The sequence below is a fragment of the Carassius auratus genome, chromosome 46 (assembly GCF_003368295.1).
Source record: "Carassius auratus strain Wakin chromosome 46, ASM336829v1, whole genome shotgun sequence".
NCBI lineage: Eukaryota > Metazoa > Chordata > Actinopteri > Cypriniformes > Cyprinidae > Carassius > Carassius auratus.
The window spans coordinates 2,541,226-2,565,533 of NC_039288.1; the positions used below are offsets into that span (position 1 = coordinate 2,541,226).

General features: G+C 39.1%; 1 protein-coding gene across 2 annotated transcripts in view; it reads right to left on the reverse strand.

Annotated features, from left to right (window-relative positions):
- The window catches only part of gabra3 (gamma-aminobutyric acid type A receptor subunit alpha3), a 215,191-nt gene that overhangs the window by 61,461 nt on the left and 129,422 nt on the right, over window positions 1–24,308 (reverse strand). For both annotated transcript variants that reach the window (XM_026234254.1, XM_026234255.1), the window contains exon 5: window positions 16,441–16,661. In XM_026234254.1, coding sequence (XP_026090039.1) covers window positions 16,441–16,661 — 221 coding nt within the window. The remainder of the gene's footprint in view (window positions 1–16,440; window positions 16,662–24,308) is intronic.

A 24,308-nucleotide genomic window follows, 5' to 3' on the forward strand; every position in this document is an offset into this window, starting at 1 on the left:
AGTTCAAATCAGTGGAGGAAGAGGAGCAGGCCAACGAGGAAGAGGAGTTCAAATCAGTGGAGGAAGAGGAGCAGGCCAACGAGGAAGAGGAGTTCAAATCAGTGGAGGAAGAGGAGCAGGCCAACGAGGAAGAGGAGTTCAAATCAGTGGAGGAAGAGGAGCAGGCCAACGAGGAAGAGGAGTTCAAATCAGTGGAGGAAGAGGAGCAGGCCAACGAGGAAGAGGAGTTCAAATCAGTGGAGGAAGAGGAGCAGGCCAACGAGGAAGAGGAGTTCAAATCAGTGGAGGAAGAGGAGCAGGCCAACGAGGAAGAGGAGTTCAAATCAGTGGAGGAAGAGGAGCAGGCCAACGAGGAAGAGGAGTTTAAATTAGAGGGGGAAGAGGAGCAGGCCAACGAGGAAGAGGAGTTCAAATCAGTGGAGGAAGAGGAGCAGGCCAACAAGGGAGAGGAGAAGGTCCAGGAGGGAGAGCGAGACAACCTCGCATCATCATTACGGACAAGATGCGAGCAAGAGTCATTGACCATGTCATTGTCCATGGCATGACAATGGCTGAAGCAGGACTACGAGTCCGTCCAAACCTGAGTAGGTTCACCGTGGCCACTATTATCAGGGCATTCAGACAACACAACAGGTATTGTACTTTATTGCTTTCTTTGTCACAATACAATTTTACAAGCCTGTAAAAGTAGTCTATTGTTTTCAAATCAGTTGTTACTGTATTGTAAAACATGTCAATTGACAAGACCTGTTTCTTTCTTTAGAGTTGAAAGAATGCCACATAGAGGTGGGAGGGTTGCCATATTTATAGTTGCACAAGAAACCCTCATTGTGGATATGGTTCGTGAGAATAACCTCATCAGACTCCGGGAGATCAGACAAAGTCATTGCCGATAATGTCAACTTTGAGAGCATCGATGTTGTCAGCTTGGCCGCAATAGACCGAGTTCTCCGGCGCCAAAAGATGTGGATGAAACGGGTCTATACGGTTCCCTTTGAGCGTGACACAAAGACCGACGTTACGAGTAAGTATACATCCATGTTCACAGTACAGTTAGTGGACATACTGTGTTGCTCAGTGGCCTACATTACTTCTGGACAATACTGTGCTACCTGATTGACTGTTGTTCTGAACACCTGCGCATTTTCACAGAGGATATTACAGTTGGATGTGAAGGCTAGACCTCATGAGTACCTCTTCCTGGATGAGGCTGGCTTCAACCTGCAGAAACGAAGGCAAAGAGGACGTAACCTCATTGGCCAAAGAGCCATCACTGAGGTTCCTGGCCAATGGGGGGGTAATATTACTCTTTGTGCGGCCATGGGTTTGGAGGGTCTTGTCCTCTGGCATGCTGTCCTTGGGTCTTCCAACAACCAACATCTCCTCACCTTCCTAAAGGAGCTAAAAGACATCCTCCTGGACCACCAACACCACCATCCTGGGCCCGCACATCACATTTTTGTGATCATTTGGGACCATGCACGCTTCCACAAACCAAATCAGAGAGTGGTTCACCACCAACAGTAACCAGTTTTTAAATGTCTGTCTGCAACCCTACCCCCCTTTCCTGAACCCTATAGAGGAGTTCTTCTCATTGTGGAGATGGAAGGTTTATGACAGACAACCATACACTAGAGAGAACCTCCTAAGGGCAATGGAGCTGGCCTGTGTTGACATCCCAGTGGAGGCCGACCAAGGATGGATTCGCCATTCCAGGGCGTTTTTCCCACGGTGCCTGGCAAGAGACAATAGAGCCTGTGATGTGGATGAGGTGATGTGGCCTAATGTAGCTCAGCGACATGATGCCGCACAGTAATTGTGGTGTGAATAAAGTAAATAAAAACAACTTCACACCCTGATCATGTTTTCAAGAGTACTGTTGTGTGCAATAGATTCTGTTTTTGCATCGAGTTGTGTTACAGTAGTGTACATGCAGAATTTACTATAGATTTATGCTCTTCATATGAAACGCTCAAATCTAAATGCCTAGTCCTCTGTAGAGATCTAAGAACATCTATTACTGTAAAGTTTCTAAAAATATGCATTGGCAGTTATGAAACAAAGAACCTTCTCCCAAATTGAGCATTGTGTTTTCAATTGTTTTGCTGTAATGTGAATAGTGTTTAAGTGTGAAAGTTGAGCTTTAGAAAAGGGTGTTGTGTTTAGACATTGGGGAACATGGAGGAAATATTTGTGAAATGTGTTTTAGTATTTGAGGAAAAACTGTAGTCAACTGCTTTGTTTCTGAATTAATCGGTTGAATCTCAACAACTCACTCATTAACATTCACTTGCTTTCACCTACTGGTGGTTTTAATTTCACTTTTTTTTTTCTTTTTTTTCATGTTTTAAATTATTTCCAATATCAGTATTCAACGTTTTATATTAAAAACATATCATTAAGCCTATTTATGCATCTGTAACTGAAGTTTAAATGAATCCATGTCCTAAATGCTATTTCAAATGCAGATCCCAGTAATGTTTTTTTTTTTTTTTATGTTGGGATAAAGGACACAAAGTACCGGAAGAAGTTCTTCTTATTCTTGCCCAAAAATACAAAATGGAAGAAATAGTTAGAACTGAACACAATCTTGCTACTCAAGCTATGTATGAACATTTTAATAAATTTATTTATTTCCTGCTTTTCCATTTTGCATTTACTTGTACTTTTACTTTCAATACTAAAGTACGTTTAAGATTTTAAAAATACTTTTTTTTTTTTTACTTAAGTACAATAAATATCAAATACTTTTAAGACTTTTACTCAAGTAATATTCTAAACGGTAACTTCTACAGAAGTAACTTTCTGGTATATCTGTACTTTTCCTTGAGAATGACTTTCAGGTACTTTAAACATCACTGAGCACATGTTATAAGGCCGTCAGGCCAGGATGCCGGGCCGTCTAGTGCCTTAAAGCACCGCATCAAGCGAGATAGATGCAGCTGCTAGAAGAAGCCTGCTGGAGACTGCTTGGTGCCGAATGCGCCACACGGCACAGTTAGAACTAAGTCTAAGTAAATACAATGATAAACAGGTTACATTTTTCTGTGTGCACTGTGCACTTTTTTTCTGTCAGTGTGGTTTGAACATCATTAAAAAAACAAAAGGCTGTTGTTGGGTATTTTTTAAAGCCAGCAGTGCAGCCAGCAGTGCAGACCTTTCATAGTGTCAGGCATGGGTGACAGAATAACAGTGCAAGAGCAAACACACTGTATGCTCTCTATTCAGAGGATGAGATGAGACCCCAAGAGTAAAATTGTTAGTCACCTAAAGTGTATTGGGACATCCATTTGTGCTCTCTTTGCTCCCAATCCGAACACACAGTATGCTGCCCCAGTGACTTTCCTCCCAATGCAGGGGGTTAGACGTCAGTATTGGTTCTCCAATGGCAGTCCGCCAGCAGTCTCCAAAGAGAGGGCCTGTTATAGCTCTGAACAAGCAATTAAATCCTAACCTGAGCAGCTTGGTATTGAGTTCTGGGATGGAGCCAGCGTTCGGACTGAAGTTGTGAAGGAGAGGCAGTCTTCTTTCTGTGAACTCATCCACTGGCTAATCCCAAGTTAACAAACTGCCGTGGCTGGATTCCCAGGCAAGATGTGAATGTCACTGTGAGGTCAGGGGACGTTAACTCAACCACGGGGAGAAAAGTAGAACCATCTCTTTCATTCTGGGCAGGATCATATGGAAGAGTGTGCCTTAAATGTCTCCCTTGATGACATTGACTGTGAGGGCAAAAATATAGACTACACGAGTGGAGTACCAAAGAATCTGAAGAAACGGATTTAATGGGCTGGCCAAAAACAATCTTCACAATAAGCAAAGCGATGAACGCATGTCCTCCGGAATACTGAGTCTGCTTTCAAGTCTGGCTTGTGTTATTTTCAGATTTCATTCCCCACTCTTCTGCCCATTATATCTCATAATTTCTAGCATGCCAGAAACACACTGATAAGCTTATCCTCAAGCATGCTGATGCTATAAATAATAAAACACTAGCAAAAGTAGTTTATGTGACTACTGCAAAATACACAAGGGTCGGTTTCTCAAGGGGGTAATGCACCCTGTACCGTCCCTTCAGTCAAGATGAAAAAAAGAGGCTTCTTTGTGTTAAAATTAGACTGCAACAGTCTGTTTCACAAAGTCACATTTTGTTTGTTTGTTTGTCTGTCTTGTTAGGCATGTTCCTACACACTATCCTGGAATACATGCAGTTGAACTTCCTGCACCACAAAGACTGCAGATGTACTGTGTAGGTGAAAGGTATTAAGATTGATTTATTTATGTTTAAGAGGGATGGATAATTGGTCATAATTAATTTGTTCTTTCACTGTCTCGTTGATTGTCACCAGCAGCAGTTCAGACTGTTCTAATCCACCATAATATCATGCGATGGAATGAGCATGTGTTGAAGTGAAGCAGGCACAATTAATTACTTTCCTCAATTCATTCCTGAACAATTTTTGCAGAGTGCAATGTCCTGCTGAAAGAGGAGGAGGGGGACGATTGAGCTTGAGCCTCTGCCCCAGTAATTGCCAATGCTAAAGTGCCCTTTCTGTCTTATTTAGGTGCTCTGTTTAGAAAAGTGATGTGATTTCTACTAAAGAAGACCCCTGCTGGGAAAGACGATTACCCATGATTTTTACATGACTTTTGGGATTACTTGATTGATCAGTCATGCTATCTAGGAGTTGTTACAAATGGATCATCTGGTAAATTGAACATGCGCTACTTTTTTGTCTTTGTACTACGGACTCATTTCATAGTAACACAACTGCTGCCATCTTGCACATTTGCTGCCATTATCTTGCTGTAAAGTTATCAATTTAATTGAAAATTACCTCAATATTTTTTTTTTAATAGTATGATACTATTGTTGTAGTGTTTGTATTATTGCTGGGCCATTTTTTTATATTTTTTATTAGCATAAGATAAAAAAAAACAATTGGCAAAGTGACAAAATTAACTAAAATCAGTATTTCATGTCTAAATATTTATTTGCTACATAGCTATGTAATAAACTGGATAATATAGCCTACAGTCAGATGATCATTATAGCAAAATAAACCCTTTCAGTGTGACAAAGCCACTGCATTTCACATTGGGGTGCTGACCAGGACTCATATTGTGAATATGAAAGCCTGATTTTATATTAACATTTGCATAATGTCTAATTTAAGTCTTGAGTTATATTTTTATGGACTATTCTTATGATACTTTAATGTTTTATATAACAGAGAAAGTAATATGGGTTAGGAACATCATAAGAGTAAAGAAATTATTTTTGAGTGAACTATCACGTTCTGGTGTCAACATAATCAAGAAATGTGAATACTTTAGCTGTAAATTTTAATAAATGTAAAAATGTGAAAACTACAAGTTCATTAACAATGGGGTTTGCTATTGGGCATTTGTTTCGCAAGAAACCATGGTTGGATGAAGAAGTGAATACATTTTTTTAGCATGCTTTCTGTATATGAGTGCCACACTTCTTCACACACTCTCACCTCTGTCTCTCTTCACCCCTCCAACTATTCAAATGGGAACTTAATTTAATCATCACTCATCCAGTTTTGGATGGGGCACTGTATATAATGTGTTGCCAAAGAAAAGAGGATGGGAGGACCGCATATTTCCTCATCTTTTCAGTTTAGCTTGCATATGTAAGGATGGAGCTCTCACATGCAGATCTTACAGGCCCACATGTCTGTTAAATGCCAGTGGTGCAGACACTGGACAGATTTGCCTTTTGGGGAGACTTATCTGCAGTGCTGCAGTATGTTTGTGTATCTGTTCCTTTTCCTTATCATTACTTCACCTTAGCATGTTAAAGACAAAGCTGAGATACCCTGCATTTTTTCACTGCAAAAGTAAATGAGTGAATTTTACAAATAAATATTACAACTGTATTGTAAAACTGGACATTTCTGCCATATAGACATTATTTGACACCGTTACAAAGCTGCTTTGAATTGTTATTTTTCATAAAAAAAAGCGCAAAAACTAATTAAGGTAAAATAAATAAATAAAGGTAATCTTTAATTCCGAAAAAAGTATTCTTGTGTTTAGGGTTGACTTGTTGCATCGATACTTTAAAAGTTAAATGTCCAGTGAGTTATGATAAAAGGTTAATGCTCTGTTGTGTTTGAAAATAATGTACCACCTACAGTACACTAAACCCTACCCTAAACCAACTGAAAGATTTAACAAAAGTAATTGAGACAAGAAAATGCATTTGTTGAAACAACTATACTATTATAGCCTTTATTCCACAACGTTTTGAGGCCTTTTCTCATTGTTTTATGAAAAGAACCATGCAAATAGCTGACTTTACTAATCCCAGTAATCATAATTTGAGTAAAAATGAGACCCATGCAGGGTCCCCCTGTCACTAGAATTCCTAGATCTCTTAATTGTCCTCTGCATCACAGCACCCTTGCCACTAGAATTAATTTTAGTGAGAAATTTAGGTTGTATCAATAGATATTTTGGTGTACTGGAAAAGAATATGGGCACACTGCAACATTTTTGGACTGAAAACCATAATTAAATGCAGGATTAAATGTGGTGATTGATAGTGTTAAGGACAATAATGTGAATGGGACAAACAAAATCTGATACTACAGTATATGCCAATATACATCTGTGCAAGTCTTAAAAAGTAAAAGCAAATTAATGGACCTGCCACTTGTTCTATGTGTAAGATCATGATGTTTCTTTCTTCTCACACAACATTTTGTAGTAAGACTATGTTTTTATGAAGTAAATTTGATTTAACATGTTTCTTTTGTGTTAATTCAGTAAAAAGCAGCAAGTCACAAGTAGTCAGTGTTATATGTTATATAAAGTTATACGTTGTAACAATTTGCTGTTCTATTCAGATCATGCATTTTTCATATATAAAGAGATGAGAATTGTTCACATTGTAGTAATGACTATGAGAAAAAAAAAACACAATAGAAAGAGGAGTTTAAATTTGCTTTATTGTCATAAATATAGTATCACAGTGTCCTATAAAAAATAGGATTCTGTTTCTTTTTTGTAGACAAATGTATTTCATTTATTTGTTTAAGTGAGTTATGACCTGGCCATATCTTGACAGTTTTATTCAGCCATTTCTTCTGAATGTTGTGATAAGCTATATTCTTGAAATGAGCTGAGGAGGATGGCTTATTTGGCTTCTGTTGGATTTTTGCTGTCTATTCAATATAGCTGCCACAGGTTTAGAACAGACAGCAAAGACAATTAAGTCAATGTTTAACTTTACAGAGCCATTCAAGGCAAAATATCTGCATTCAATGGAATGTTGGAGGTTGGCACATCATCAAAAGTGCAATGTTGGTCCCAGATTTAATGAGATTGTGGCACACTGTCTGTATCAGAAAACAAAGCAACAATCAAATTGCTTGTTAATTTTTGTGTCTTGGCATAGTGATTTTCTTCCCACATATTTCCTGTTTCCTGTCCGAGAGAAGAGCTAAAGGCTGCACATACCACAATTAAATGAAACAGCTCAGGCGATGCAAGGCAACGCCACAGTCGGCTTTCCTCAGCCCTTGTTCTTTAGTGTCGGTATGGTCTGTCCCTACCCTTACAGACAAATAGGTGTCAAAAAGTGCAGTATTCCAACCTATTCCATTCTCTGAGAGAAGGCAGAATCGGTTATGTGAAACTTAATTGTGGGCTCTATAATACACTCGGCACAATGCGACGCAAGGCGCAGTGCAAGTGTGTTTACTAGTTTCAGTCCGGCACCGTTTGCATTTTCCCGAAATTTTCCCGTATAGCACCATGTCGTTTAATTAGCAAATGCATTTTTGCTTATTTGTCCGCCCATGGGCGTGCTGGTCAAAAAAAGAGGTGTGTTCAATGCTATTTTAAGAACACAAACATGGCAAATCTTACAAATTATATATATATATTTGCTTGCACACGAGCAGCTCTGTTTCATCTTGGAGATGCGTTCTGTCTTTGCGCTTGCCAAATTCTGTCGCGTACATAGCAAATCCGTCATGGCACGAGCGCAACTGGCCCAAGAGGGTATGGCTGCAGACTTGCACTTGCACCCTCAGACACTTGCACTTCCGCTAGTGACATCACTTGAAGTCTTCTTTTTTTTTTTTATTATTTAGTTGAATTTTTTATTACTTTTTGTTTGAATTTCCCAACATTTTAGAACAGTAGTCAGGTGGCGAAGACAAGAAAAAATGAACAAAATTACAATGTCACTTGCAAACGCTACTTGCACTCTCTGCTATACCTGCGACACTTGCAATCGACACAAATCGTGTGTGTTGCCAATGGAGACAAGACGCTGTGGTGGTGATTAAGCGATTAAACCTAATTTAGTACTATAACGTACAGGCTCCTGCAAGAAAAAGACAAGACCGGCAAATCCGTGGCCACAGAACACCATAATTAATTAATATTCATATAGTATTTTCCTCATATAGCGCAAAATGTGGCATAATGGACTAAGATGATAAAGGCGAAACTCAATATGATTCTCTACATTATTAAAATACATAACTAATATGTACAGGCAAGCAGGTGAGCCCAGAATAAACGCAACATGCAAAATTTCGCGTTAAGCATTTTTCCATATAGAATAAACTGTCTAAAACTCGTTTATTTCACTGTCTTTGTTTAAGCTTCATTAAGCTACATTATGTGTTTTATTTATAATGATTTTCTATAGGAGGAAAACGTTTAATGTACAATTTAACACATGCGTTCTGTACTCGTCTGCTTGTCTGTACGGAGCTGATCCTTTAAAATCACTTAATGCATTTCATAATGCACGTTCATATTTGCTGGTCTGTATATACGTTGAGTCAACAACAAGACATATAGGCTATGCCTACTGAATTGTCTTTATCATCTTAGTCTGTTATTAGGCCACATTAAGTGTTTTGCTGTATGGGAGGACAACGTTTGCGCATTGTGTTCATAGCCATCTGCTTGCCTTGTAGTACATTAAATAATAACTATATATCAAATCTGGTCTTTTAATTAAACTTAATGTATCTTAATACATTATGCCAAATTAAGTGTTTGTTTTTTCTACAGGACAAAAACGCTTAACAAAAGACTTGTGCATTGTGTTTATATTCTGCTGTTCTGTGGCCACGGAGCAGGTATTGTCTTTTTTCTTGCAGGACCCTGTAAATTATAGTAGTAAGCCTACTAATTTAGTTTTAATCACTTAAACACCTCCACAGCGTCTTGTCTCCATTGGCAACACGCAAAATTTGTGTTGATTGCAAGGGACGTAAAGGTAGCGGTCCGGAGAATGCAACTGGCGATTGCAAGAGACATTGTAATTTTGTTTCTTTTTTCTTGTCTTCACCACCTGACTACTGTTGTAAAATGTTGAGAGATTCAAACAAAAAGTTACCAATAAATAGAACAAAATAAAAAAAATAAAGACTGCAAGTGACGTCGCTAGCGGAAGCACAAGTGTCTGAGAGTGCAAGTCTGAGAGTGCAAGTGCAAGTCTGCAGCCAGACCCTTCTCCAACTGGCTCTTAAAGGGAATGGAAGATGATACTTTGATTGGTTTATTGCACGTTACCCCCAAAAAACACCCATTACTCATTAAGAGAATAGGCACAACCCATTTAGACCATGCGCTGTGCGCGCCAATTGTTTTTCCGTCGTTAAAATAACAAAAGTGGATTTGGATACACCCTGAGTGCACCTGCTCCGTGCGCTTTAAACTTTGTGTTTAGATCGCTAAAATAGGACCCTGTGACTTTTTAGAGAAATAAACCTTTACTTGCATTATGGATAGACGTAGTGCTTGAAAACTATAAAATGGCACCAGACTGCAATGTGTTAACAAGCTGATTCAAGACCATGGAGCTCACTGGGTGGGAAGGAAGGTTATGCAGTTTTAGTACAAATTTAACAGTTTAATATCTATTTGATTCTCATTCACCATGCAGTATTTTATTATCACTGAAACAGAATGCTCTGGGCCAAAACAGTTGCAAAACCTCCATGTTTCAATTAACAACTCATTTATGGAATTAAAAGATTATAGAGCATTGCATTCTGTGTTTCTAACTCTAAAGCAAACAGACATGGAACATTCCATTATCTCTCCAGGACACCTCAATAGTCAAAGTATTAATGTGCTTTCCAAAGCCAGAGAAAATGTATTTGATTTAAAATAGTGGAAAGATTTTTCAGCAGAGGTGTGATTTGTTTATTTTGTAGAGAAAAGTGCAGAACATTTAAATAGTTTAACCAATGTAGCACATAGTATTTCAGTGTGAAAACCTTCATCATATTGCTAAACATGCTGAGATAGTGCTGTGCTATATTACAATTGATTCCTATATTGATTGGCTAGCCACTTAGCAGGGACACTATTCACTTTGCATGCAAAGTTGGTGAATACTGTATAGGCACTGGGTATACTGTATGTAGCCATACATCAATTATAATTATGCCGAGTTGTGTTACATTTCTGAATGTTAGAGTCTACAATAGTACAATACGACTCTCTTAAAGAGTAAGGACAATCCTGTTTGATATTGCCATTTTAGTTCAAACCATACTCATCTTATCATAACTACATTATTGTTTGGAATATTTGCTCTTTATAAAGTGCAAATACTTTTAAACTTTATACAGTAAATATTGATCTGGCTATCATATTACTTTGTGTGTTGTTTGCTCTCTGTGCTCGTATATTCAGAGTCAACTCTGCACCATCTTCCTTACTGAATACCGATCAACACTGAATGTTTAGAAATGATTCATACAGCTTTGCCCTAGACCCAGTTAATCATGACATAATAGCCAAGGCACCTCTACTGTATGCCAGAAAAGCAGTTGTGTTAGCATTTATTGTGGCATGCTTTAATACAAGGTTAAATGAAAAGCATACATGATGATTTCACTATTGTAATTTTGATTTCATGGTTCTTTCTCACCTTGGCCATAAAATATGTGAATAACTGTTGCCATACAGTAGGTTTCAGACAAAACACTACTAGTGGAATTTAAAATAGATACATTTATTGTGTTCTATAAGTGCTTGAAGTAATATTGTATATATATATATATATATATATATATATATATATATATATATACACAGGTGCTTCTCAATAAATTAGAATGTTGATGGAAATTTAATTTATTAACTCAAATTGTGAAACTTGTAAATTCAATGCACACAGACTGAAGTAATTTAATTCTTTGGTTCTTTTAATTGTGATGATGACATTGTTTGGATCACATTTAACAAAAACCCACCAATTCACTATTCACATCTCAACAAATTAGAATACTTCATAAAACCAATAAAGAAAAAAAAAAAGAAAGAAAAAAAAAAGTGAATTGTTGGCCTTCTGGAAAGTATGTTCATTTACTGTACATGCACAATGTGGCATGGAGGTGATCAGTTTGTGGCATTGCTGAGGTGGTATGGAAGCCCACGTTTCTCTGACCGTGGCCTTCAGCTCATCTGCATTGTTTTGGTCTTTTGTTTCTCATTTTCTTCTTGACAATAGCCCATAGATTCTCTATGCGGTTCAGGTCCGGTGAGTTTGTGGGCCAGTCAAGCACACCAACACCATGGTCATTTAACCAACTTTTGGTGCTTTTGGGAGTGTGGGTAGGAGCCAAATCCTCCTGGAAAATGAAATCAGCATCTTCAAAAAGCTGGTCATAAGAAGGAAGCATGAAGTGCTCCAAGATTTCTTGGTAAACAGGTGCAGTGACCCTTCCTCCAGATTCTAGGGCCTTGGTTTCCAAATGAAATACAAAACTTGCTATCATCTGAAAAAAAATTACTTTGGACCAATGACAACAGTCCATTTATTCTTCTTCTTAGCCCAGGTAAGATGCCTCTGACATTGTCTGTGGTACAGGAGTGGCAAGAGGAATACAACAACTGTAGCCAAAATCCTTGACACTTCTGTGTGTGGTGGCTCTTGATGCCTTGACCCCAGCCTCAGTGCATTCCTTTTGAAGTTCTCTAAAAATCTTGAATCCAGTTTGCTTGACAATCCTCATAAACCTGCAGTTCTGTTGGTTGGTTGTGCATCTTTTTATTCCACACTTTCTGCGAACATGCTTAGATACAGCACTCTGTGAACAGCCAGCTTATTGGCAATTAATTGTTGTGACTTACAGTCCTTGTGAAGGGTGTCAATGATTGTCAGAAACCCCTTTGAAGGCTCAGGAAACCTTTGCAAGTGTTTTGAGTTAATTAGCTGATTGGCATATCATCATATTATGACTTGTTGAGATAGTGAATTGGTGAGTTTTTGTTAAATGTGAATCAAAATTAAAAGAACATGTGTGCATTGAATTAACTTAATACATTAGTTTTACAATTTGAGTTGAATTATTGAAATAATTGAACTTTTCCTCGACATCATAATTCATTGATAAGCACCTGCATATATATATATATATAATAAACATGATTAATGTAACCAAACCATTTTAAAGAAAAAAAGGATGTTTTTTTTTATAGCTTTTGGAGCAAGGGCACCGCCATCTTGCAGTGATATAAGCATTTCTTTACATTTTGAACACAAGCTTATAAGCTTATTTTAAATGGATGAAGATGAACTTGAAACCAATGTAAAGTCCATAATAAGTGCAATTGCCTATACATTAGAGCATACAGTAAATGGCAATGGGGTCAGGCAGTAGGACCTATTAGGGGTTGAAGAAGTCATGAACCTGCTGGTTTGGGGAAAGTGTGTATTGGAAACAATAATTGTTTACATGGATACTCCTCAAGACTGTCATTCCAACATGCTTTGTTTGCACTTACTGATGAAGGCATTAAAGAAAGCTAAATTTGGTAGGCCTTACTCCTGAGCTATCCGAGCCAAGCTGTGGCTTTGTGTCTGTGTATGTGCGGCGGCGCGAACAGAAACGATTTATCACAGCGCGTGAGTAACGCAATTAAATCTCTTTCAAAAAAGGTTTATCACAGCGTATAAGTACCGCACTGAAATATGTTCCATATACTTTAGTATTTAAACTGATTTAAAAAACTTGGTAATGATAAACTTTATTGAGGAAGTGGCACTGATTCGATCTGTTAACAGCAGGAAAACTAAAAACTTTAATAAGGCCATAAAACACATAAAGAACATTAGTTCCCGGGACTTTTGAGAACTGGAGCTTGTAGCCTAGAATTTTTCTTTCTAAATTATGTGAAAATCATCTTGTTTACTCACTCACAGAAAACAATTTATTGATTTAAACTTTCTAAGAGACTTTTTGTTGGTAAAAGTCATATGCGAGTAGGCGTCAACTATCATGAATATCATCGTGATTTACACCTTAGAAGACAAAGGCCCGCATAATGAGCTGCATAATGAGCCGTTCTGTCAGGTTTGTCACTGAGAGGGGAAGAGTTACAAGGAAGAATGTGAGGACAAAATAAATGTATAAGAATCACTGATCCTGGAGCCAACAATTTTCTATGGTTGAATACGCACATAACTTGTTACCTTGTTAACTAGTGTCATCCACAGGCCTCTCTCCGTTTGACTGTAGTCTAGGGTACCAGCCACCAATTTTTCAGAGTCTGGATTCCGAAGTCACGGCCCCCTCCGTTCACGCCTTCGTCCAGAGGTGTCACCACACATGGACCAGAGCCCATGAGACTCTACTCCAGGTGGTGGCCAATCGCCACCAGTCAAAGCCTCCTGTATACGTCGTGGGTCAAAAGGTGTGGCTTTCTACCAAGAATATTCCGCTCTGCTACGTGTCTAATAAGCTAGCTCCCTAATTCATTGGGCCATTTACTGTCACCAAGATCATTAACCCGGTGACAGTCTGCCTCAAACTTCCTCCGGCGTACAGGAGAATTCACCCCGCCTTTCAATCTCCAAATTGAAACCTATTTTTCGTTCTCACCTTAATCTGCCAGGTCCCGTTTCCCCCACCACCGTGACTCATAGACGGGGAACCTATGTATTCGGTTAATTGTGTTTTGGACTTGAGGCGGAGGGGGCGATCACTGGGCTGATCAGCACCCCTATCATGATTAATCAGCACGCCAGCTGCAGATGATCAGCGCTGTCTATTTAGTCTCTGTTTTCACCTTGTCTTTTGTCAGATCGTTGTTTGGATGTTCCTGTCTGTTCCTGCCTGACCTGTTACAGTTGCTGCCTGTTCGTTTGTCCTGCACATCCGCATTCACTTCATTGAATCCATCTTATCTTTTCAACACACCCACTTACTCCAAAACAAAGCATCTTTTTTTCTTTAAAATGATTACATTAATCACATTTGTTATATTTTTTTTAATCAAAGTGAAAATAAATTTACTAAATAATGTTAACTCATCTGACTGCTTCACTTCCACTTAAAGCCAGTGATATTCTCTCTTCCACATTTTCTACTGCACGGCCCTGGACTGACTCCAATTTAATGCATTTAAAAACACATTATAAACTGTGTAAAAAAGAAAGGGGAAAGGGTTGACACTAACTTCACTTGAAAAAGACTTCCATGACAAAGGGCCCAACATAGACTTGCTTCTGTAAGAAGGCAATAAACCATGATTAATAATTTAGCTTCTCTTTCTTTTCTCATAACTCAACACAAAGACAGAAATAAGGGTTTACAATGTGCTACACTAAACAGGCCAAGATAGGATATTTTAAAAGCTGCATCATAAATCTTCAAAACATTAACTTTACTGAGTGCAGAAAAGTGCAACTATAGAAAATGTCCAATAATTGGCTCTGACATTTACATGCTATGTTTACTTCCAAAAGAAAATCAGAGACAATTACAATCCTTTAAGATCATACCAAATACTTTTTTTTTTTTCGGCATCGCCAATTACACCATATGCAATTATGTCTTTGCCCATAATGTTCAAAAAACATCACCGTTCTTGTCCCTGGGAGCTCTAGCTAACAACTCTTCTGCAACACACTATCCCCATGGGCAAACACAATGAGCCTTCATTAAAGCATCCAAATTCAAATGTTATTCTTAGCCTGGGGAGCACTGAAGCCATATTAAATGAAATCATATGAAACAGGGCCTAGAAGAGAACAGCGCAGTATCGCCTTCCTTATCTAGTGTGCCACACCATAGTGTCTATTCCACGTGGAACCTTCCTTATCATCATAATCCCTGTGGACAAGCACTATTGTGAATTGGAAAACGCTTACGTTTGCAGTTCTTATTAAAGCTTATGTATTGTTTAATTCAAATGCTTGAGATGACAGACCAGAGATAGGGTGAATACGTGACTAAATCCATATTTGCTGAGATTTAACACCTTATGTGAGCAAAAAAATAAAACTAAAACTAAAAAAAAAAACAGAAACCAGTATATTAACTTGGGGCGAAAAAATAATCTTTAAATCACTGGAAAGTGCTGTTTTTGACACAGTACTGTATCTTACATGGTTAAAATGTAATGTATCCAGACTATTGCGTACATGATGAATTAGCAGTGTTACTGTGCAACATTATTGGCTCCCTGGCAAGTGCTCTCTCTTACTTCAGGGTAAAAAGATTTCATGAATATTTTTAAGCTATGTACACATATTGTAAATGTGAAATCCATGTATGTTTAATGCATGAGGCATGTTACCATTAAACTGCAGCAGAGTCAGCAATAACTTCTCTATTTTAATCAATTGCATGCAGTTTTTTGCAGGGTGCAGATCAACATCTAGCATAGGGAATCTTTTCAAGCATATCAGCATTTCAATAATCTCCATTCCTTATACTTTCAAGAAAAAGCTTTTTCTTTTTATGTTATGGGAAACTTCAAGGTTATGGTGGTCAGATAAATTAGTGGTAATATGATGATGCAGTAGCCTTTTCCTGTAGGTTGATGGCCATTTATTAAATTCAGGATGAGGTTAAAGATTTTAAAAGATAAAACCCATCCTAGCTCAGAGAAATAGATGACCAATCTCTCATAGTGACTCTGCATGAGCAGCCCAGATACTGGTGGAATTGGCCTACTCTGTCTCTGGCAGCTGAACACATTGCTCTGGACAGCTCCTGGCCAAGCTAGTAACAATTCAATTTCCTGACTCATTCATCAAGCACTTGGGGTGCTTGGGTCACAGGCTGGGTCAGCTCCCCATCGTCCCGTTAATCTGGAGTCCGCCATCGATAAGAAGGCATTAGTCTACCTCTGCCAGCTCATCTGAAAGGGCTGGAGAAATCAGGCAGAATTTGTTTTCAGTTTGACAACCTGCTGTCCAGCTGAATTCAAAATCAACCCAAAGCATAGATTCAAGAAGCCAGGTCGAGGAATACTTGTATAGTGCACAAGTTCACCATTTAATTGTGTAGTTTGCAGGTGAGTGGTGTGATCGCTTGCTTGCATTGTAGACTGAAAACAGAATCTATGCAAAACACTAAATAAAGTTGTTCAACAAGCATCAAATGCATTCACAGAGACTACCAAGAGTTGAAGTCATACCTCATCGTGTAGAGAAGAGTTCCATTGTCTACCAGCCGCAGAAGTTTATTGGGTGTAGTCATATTGTGGGCTACTGACTTCTTCCCATTGTGGAAGAAAGTGTCCGGAGTCCAAATCTTGCTGGCGAGCAAGTTGTTAAGTGGAAGGACCTGCATAGGCCCATCAAACTTCAGTCTCTCATCCCGCCAGCTTTGCCGGAAGAACACATCAATTGTGTATTCCTAGAGGAGAGAAAAAAAAAGTTTTTCAAGACTTTCTGACAGCCCTTTTTAAACTTAATTTCACCCCCAAGTGTGCTCGCATGTGAAGCTCTTCTCCAATCTTGGCAAATGACTCAAGAACAGGAAAAGATTCAGACTGTTTCTCAGACTTCACATTTAACAGATTTTCCTGTTCGGATGGCCTTGATTGGTCGAGATGTTTTTCGCAGTTGTACACTTCAATAATTCATCGCATTTTAAGGATAGATGCAGCCTAGCTGGTGCGAGATACTTTAGGCTCCTTCAAAAGTTCAAACTCGAATGATTGCGTTTTCACAGCTGTCACTGGAGGGATAAAACAAGCTTTTTCCAAGAGTTATCTCTCTGACCATATTGCTAACACAGAACAGGGGACACTGTCCTCAGTGAACCTCTGCTGAGTTGGGAATAGGAATCATCTCAAATCCACAGCATCTTCTCCAGTGATGAGAATCACTCATCTTTTAAGGCTTCCATTATTGATGAGGTAATCCTCTACAGGTTTTCTATGGGAACAAACCAATCTTATCTTCTTACATTTAATAAGTCATCTAATGCCATGAATAAAAATAATGACAAAATTCAAAGTTAAAAATGGATGTTAAAATCTTTAAAATGCCACATTAATCATTCAGTAGGATCTGTAACTGAATCTTGTAACTGAGTTTGTGACAACAAACAATTACAGGACATGTCTCTTTTTTTGTTTTATGTTCTGCATTACATCCGAGAACTATGAGCTCTTTGTCACGCTTCACAAGGTCCAATTTGCTGGAAAGATATTTGGGAAGCAACAGACGGAAATCTATGTTGCCCAGTCAATCAGAAATGTCAAGAAGCTATTGCATAAAGGGAGAAAACAAGTCAGATAAAAAACCACTCATTACAAATGCCTTCCAGGCTTCAGTAGAAGGTTTCATACTGGATGTTTCTCAGTGAATGACGCGCTGAGTTTTCAGCATTAAAACGTGTATGCTTGTCATGTGTATGCTACATCTTTTATTTAGTAAGCTCCAGATTTCTATCTGAAGTTTTTTCAGATTAAAGTTTTGTGAGTACTTAAGTTCCTAAGAAGTAGTCTGTACATTACAAGAAGTGAAAGCTGGCATGAAATAACATCTACATCAGAAAGCAAAGGAATGAGTTAAAGGTTTAGCTCACTTTCAAATTAAAATAATTTCATCCAATATGTTTATGTCTTTCTTTCTTCAGTCGAAAAGAAATTAAGGTTTTTGATGAAAACATTACAGGATTATTCTCCTTATAATGGACTTCTGACCTGGATCAAACCTGAGGACACTGCCAATTCTGCAGCCCTCTTCACTAATTTCACTTTTTCCCCACACCCCTTGCCCGATTAGGATGGGTGGAGCAATTGTGATCTTCAGTGAGCTGAAGAAAGCCCACATCATACCTCTCTTCATCAATTTGCAGTGGCTGCCAATAGCTGCTCGAATCAAATTTAAGTTACTGATGTTCGCGTACAAGACAACCACTGGCTCCTGCACCAATATACCAAAATGTGCATGTTCAGACTTATGCGCCATGCAGAAGATTAAGTTCTGTAAGTGAATGACACCTTGTGGTGCCATACCAAAGAGGCACCAAATCACTCTTACAGACCTTTTATTGGACTGTTCCCAGCTGGTGGAATGACCTATCTCAATTTGAGCAGCTGATTTTTTTGCCAATTTCAAAAAACGTCTAAAGACACATTTTTCATCAGCACCTGACCAGTAACAATATACAATACTATACAATTCAAAAGCTTGATGTAAATAATATAAAAGTTACAAATAAATGTAACTGTAACAAATGTAATAAACAATGCTGTTCTTTCAATTTATCCCCCCTAATAAACCTAAAAAAATATGTTCAGCTCTTTTCAACATTAATAATAACAATGATAATGATAATAATAACAATAAAGGTTTTTTTTTGTTTGTTTGTTTTTTCCGTAGAAAATCAGATTGTTGAAAGGATTTCTGAAGGATTGTGTGACTGAAGTAATGATGCAAAAAAAAAAAAAAAAAAAAAAAAAAGTTTGAAAGTCAGCTTTGATTGTTCTAATAAACTGTTTAACTCCTCCCCCAAGTGGATATTAAATTATGTTGTGGGATAATTAAATATATTCTAAATAAACTACAAACATAAAATTATATAGATTTATTTTGTCCTCACATTCTTTCTTGTAACTCCACACTTGTGACACACAGCTGACTGAGAGGCTCATTATGCAGCTCATTAAGCAGCTCATTATGCAGGCCTTTGTCTTCTCATGTATAAATCACAATGATATTCATGATAGTTGACGTCTACTCGCATATGACTTTTACCAAACAAAAAGTGTCTTAGAAAGTTTAAAGCTGCAATATGTAGGAATTTTGTAATAAAAATTCAGAAAATAACTTGCACAGTGTGATATATTTCCTCCAGTTGTGTACTTACAATGTCTCAAAAGTCTCCAAAGATTTTTTATTTCAGAGAAATTCAGATTTTAAATAACTGGCCGTCCCGGAAAAGAAATGCCGCATCTCAGTGACGCAATGTCCGCTCTGTACTTTGTTTCCGGTGTAGACCATGTGATGTTCCACCACACCGGAATATCACATGGTCAAATGCAGAAGTGGTGGTTATGTTATAACCGCGCGTATGGTTTGATTGTCGTTGTTATGGATCACGATTACACTTTGGCGAGTATTGAGGTGCCAGTAAAACATAAGCATCCATATTCGGATACACGCAGACTGTGTGACAAACGGAGGAATAAAACCAGGATAAATATCGGCCAGGCTTTTACGAGATGGAGAGATCTGCGCGAAAATCTTGGACTTGACAGAGACTCTGCTCTCGCGAGTGTATTGATAGACAGGTAAGCAAATCAATTATTTATTTTGTTATTGTACAAGTAATGTAATAGTTACAGTAAAGATGGTCCAGGTCTCATCTGGATTTGATAATTCCAGTGAGGATGTATCTGTGTTTCCCTGCAACACATGCAACTGTCAATAATAGAACTTATAAACAAAGTTATATCGCTCTCTGTACTAAGGTAATGATTTTTATCATGTGTGGTGACCGAGATTATGGCAGTACAATTAAATACAATCGAATATGTGTTGTTAAAAATATATTTAGTCATTACTTGCAAATGTTCATTCAAATGTACTTTTAGAACGATTGGTTTGAGCACGTTAAACAACACGGCATTAACCATAAACACATAACACTGCACAACATTAACCCAACAAATCATTTAAAAAATAGCTGTAAGTTGTAACGGGATAATATAGTATAACATTTCACGTTCCTTGCAGTTCATTCATTATGATGACATAAACTAATACGATCAGATATACAGGTAATACAAAAACGAATAAATTACCTCATCCGTGATCATGATTCGTTTATCCAATTTAGATACATTGCTATGGTGAAAACGCATTAAAAAAGACATCTCCCATCGTCACCTGCTTCATAGCGTCATCAAGCTTCGCCTTTGTTATTGTTGGAAATGCGCCCTCTTGTGGTCGAAAATCGCATACTGGAGCTTTAAATCAATATATTGTTTTCTGTGAGTGAGTAAACAAGATGATTTTCACATAATTTAGAAAAATTCAAGGCTACAAGCTCCAGTTCTCAAAAATCCCGGGAACCAATGTTCTGTATGTGTTTATTGCCTTATTCAAGTGATTTAAAATTTTTAGTTTTTCACTTACCACGCATAACATTTAGTTTTTCTCAAAAACACAATCACGTACATACATTACATACATCATATATTATTATAGCCCAGTATGTGCTGATTACAGTGAGATTAGACTTTCGCCATTTACATATTTATAAGAAACTGAAAAAAGCACAAATGTCAGGGCATGATAGAACTTCTCCAGGCCCCCAAAATACCCTTAGACTCCAGAGGGTTAATACTAGCACTTACCTATTCTATTCTATTCTATTCTATTCTATTCTATTCTATTCTATTTCTACTTGTATTGTATATCATCACCCTCTTGTTGGTCTGATTGCTTCTATTGTTCTCCTCGTTTGTAAGTTGCTTTGGATAAAAGCGTCTGCTAAATGAGTAAATGTAAATGTTTTAAATAAAAAATTATTCTGTAAAAGTAATATTTTTTTAAATAGAACATAACATAAAATGACCCCTTCAGAGTTGAGGCATAAGCACCATACTGAGGTCATTGAATAATCAATGTTATAATTAAAATTAATGCACATTTTACACATTCATTCTTCTACAGACCAACTGAGTGGAATCATTAAGTAGTGAGTGTAGATTGTGTGTGTGTGTGTGTGTGTGTGTGCGCTTAGGCAAATATATAAAAAAAAAAAAAGGCTGTTCCCTTTCGGTACTTCACTCATACTGCGTATGGGGAAAAGCTCCTTTTTTCCTCGATACTGAAGCCTTTTTTCAATAATGCAGTGCAACTGCACTGCCATTGGTTTAATCTGTAAACTTTTTTAAACCAATGACAGCGCTGCGTAGCTGCGCGAGCCTGTGGCGATGCAGCGCGCTAAAGCCCGCCAAAATGGGCGGGGCGAATGGCTATATAAGCAGGCAATCGCCAGAGGAAATCAGATCTTACTTCTTCAGCGACAACTTCACTTCGCTGGATCTCTGCTGAACGCCTTCGTCTGGAACGAGCTCTCGCCGTCGAAGATGCAACACAGCGGACCAGCTGAGACCGCCAACCGCCTGCAGCGCCGGCGTTCTCGCAGACAGCCGCTCTCAGCGCCGATCTCGGGCCGCCCGCTTCCCGCTTCCGGCCGCTTCTCAGCGATCTCCTGCCGCCATCTGGCGATCGTAAAAGAGCTTTTTCCAGCGGTTTTCACCGCTCTAAAAGAGCGTTTCTAACGCCGTTTTAATGGCGGCGGCCATGCCGCGCCACAGCTGTGGCACATGCAGAGCCCCTCTGCATGATGACGACGGCCATGGTGAGTGTGTTTTCTGCCTGGGTAAACCCCATGCTGAGGCTGCACTCACTGAGACTTCATGCTGCTTTTGTGAAAGCATGAGTCTCGACTCTCTGCGCTCGCGAATTGCTTTCTTTAATGACAGCGGGGAAGAGGGCTCAGAGCCCGGATTTGGGTGAGCTCACACCGGCTCAGCGCCCGTGTGCCTCACCCTCTCCAAGGAGAGAGCCGTCCCCTGTCCTCTTCTCACGCCCAGAGCAGCGTCCCTCAGCTGAAGCGAGCAACCTCGTCTCTTTCGGCGGATCGGAGGACGAGCCGCTTGATGACTCCATGTCACTCGCGGCTTCCGAAACGGAGGACTGGGCCGGCGATTCTGACCCCGCCCACTTGAAAAAGGAAAAGGCAAAGTCCCGCCACGGCCGGACCACCCCAGAAGCTCTCTCGCCTGTCTGCTGGATGAGTGTAGCTATAGTGAACCTGCTTTTCTCTCCATACGGCCTCTTCGGACCAGCTGTAGAAGGATTTACAGAACGCTTCACTGCAGCACAGAAGTCGTCCCAAGCCATGCAACACTTCCTGCCCAAGCTCTCCACCTCTGCCCCGAATCGCCCCAGGACTGCGCCGACTCAGCACCAGAGCAAACCTGCCCCTTCTACCCCCCAGGCAGCACCCCCTAAGGGTCTTCGGTCTCAAAGCAACGCCTCTCGCATTGGATAGTTGAAGCTATCGCTCTATGTTACTCCTCTATGGGCCTTGAGTGCCCCATAGGAGTTAGAGCCCACTCTACTAGAGGGATGGCCTCTTCATGGGCCTGGTCTAGTGGTGTCTCTATCAAGGACATCTGTGAGGCGGCCGGCTGGTCCTCGCCGTCCACTTTTGTCAGATTCGATAACTTGGATATCCCGACCTTGCATGCTCGGGTTCTTTCGGTTTGATACGATGGCCTCTAGCAGACTCCGTCATCATACCACCTCCAGGGAGCTAGCTCCCTCTTAGCAGTGTAGTGTCAAGGGTTCGATGGCTTTCAGACAAAGAACGTAACCTCGGTTCCCTGAGATACGGAACGAGTACTGTGTTATATGCCGTGCCACGAGGCTGCGGGTTCAGTTTCGTCGGTTCAGTCGTATGACCTGCCTGCTTATATAGCCATTCGCCACACCCATTTTGGCGGGCTTTGGCGCGCTGCATCGCCACAGGCTCGCGCAGCTACGCAGCGCTGTCATTGGTTTAAAAATGTTTACAGATTAAACCAATGGCAGTGCAGATGCACTGCGTTATTAAAAAAAAGGCTTCAGTATCGAGGAAAAAAGGAGCTTTTCCCCATACGCAGTACTCGTTCCGTATCTCAGGGAACCGAGGTTACGTTCGTAACCGAGTACGGCATCCTGGTAAGTGATATCCGCACAATACATTCTTGCTAATACTGTATATAGGATTATGCTTGAAAAACAATATTTATTCTCGACAAAACATGAACGAAACAAAAACAAATGCAAATATTGTACAATTTAAATGCCCTTTGCTATTAACCCATCAAAAGTGACACTTTGATGGATGGTGTAGTACACCGCTACTTCTGCTCAAGGTTATTTTTTATAATTTGCATATATTTTATAATAATAACGTGTTCATAGCGAGAACCTACAATACTGATGTTACCTGTATGTAGATGTTAACTTATGAGTCAGCACTAACATTATTTCATAAAGTGAAAAATAAATACAACACTATTGCTTCAAGGCAAATCAGAATAGGACAAGCAACAGACGTTTACTGTTAATGAAAATGATTATGTTGTTGGTGAAGAACAGAAATTTGATCAGAATGTGATAAGACAAGCAAAGATGTTCCCACATTACAACCCAATGTGGCTCATTTACTTGAAGCTTTTTCAGCGAGCTGTACAGGGGACAAAGAACAAACACATGTCAAATAGATAAAGCGCTAGACGTTAGTGCACATGACCTAATGTGTATATTCTGTAATTACAGCTGTGCTGATATAGAGCCATGACTACTAGTTTGATACTGTGTTTGATACTGTGTTTATGCAACAGTTCGACAGCACAAGTGTGTAGAACTACTTCCAGCACAGATTCAAATCCCAAGTTGACAGTTACTAATTCAAAATGTCACTTTAGAACTAGAAATGAAGAAATGCAGAGTTGCTTCATTTAAAATAAACGCTTAATGTATTATGTAGATTATTATGAAAGAAAGATTCAATGAGCAAGTGTAATTATCTGCTCGAGGGCTGCACAATTAATTTCAATTTAATCACAAAGGCGATAAATCGCGATTAGGCAGAATGTGATTGTCATGCATATCTTTCAGTAAAGCACAGTTCTGTAGTATCAGCAGTAAATCTATATCCAAAGGCCAGAGGGCGCTCTCATGCTGAATCTCCAAATACACCTTGCAGAAGAAACCCAGGAAATCCCTTTCTTCGATTCACTAATCGCGCGATTAAATCATCTGCAATTGTGAACGCGATTTTGAGTAGCTTGTCAGTAAACTACAACTTTGTGTAGTAAATTATGCTCCATATAAAAGCACATGCTGGAGATTTACTACTAATCACAGAACCGGCTATACTGACAAGATGCGCATGGCAATCGCATTCAGTAAATCATTGAGCCAGAACTGCTTTTCTGACTGATATGACACAAACAATGTTAACCATTTCTACATTATTGAA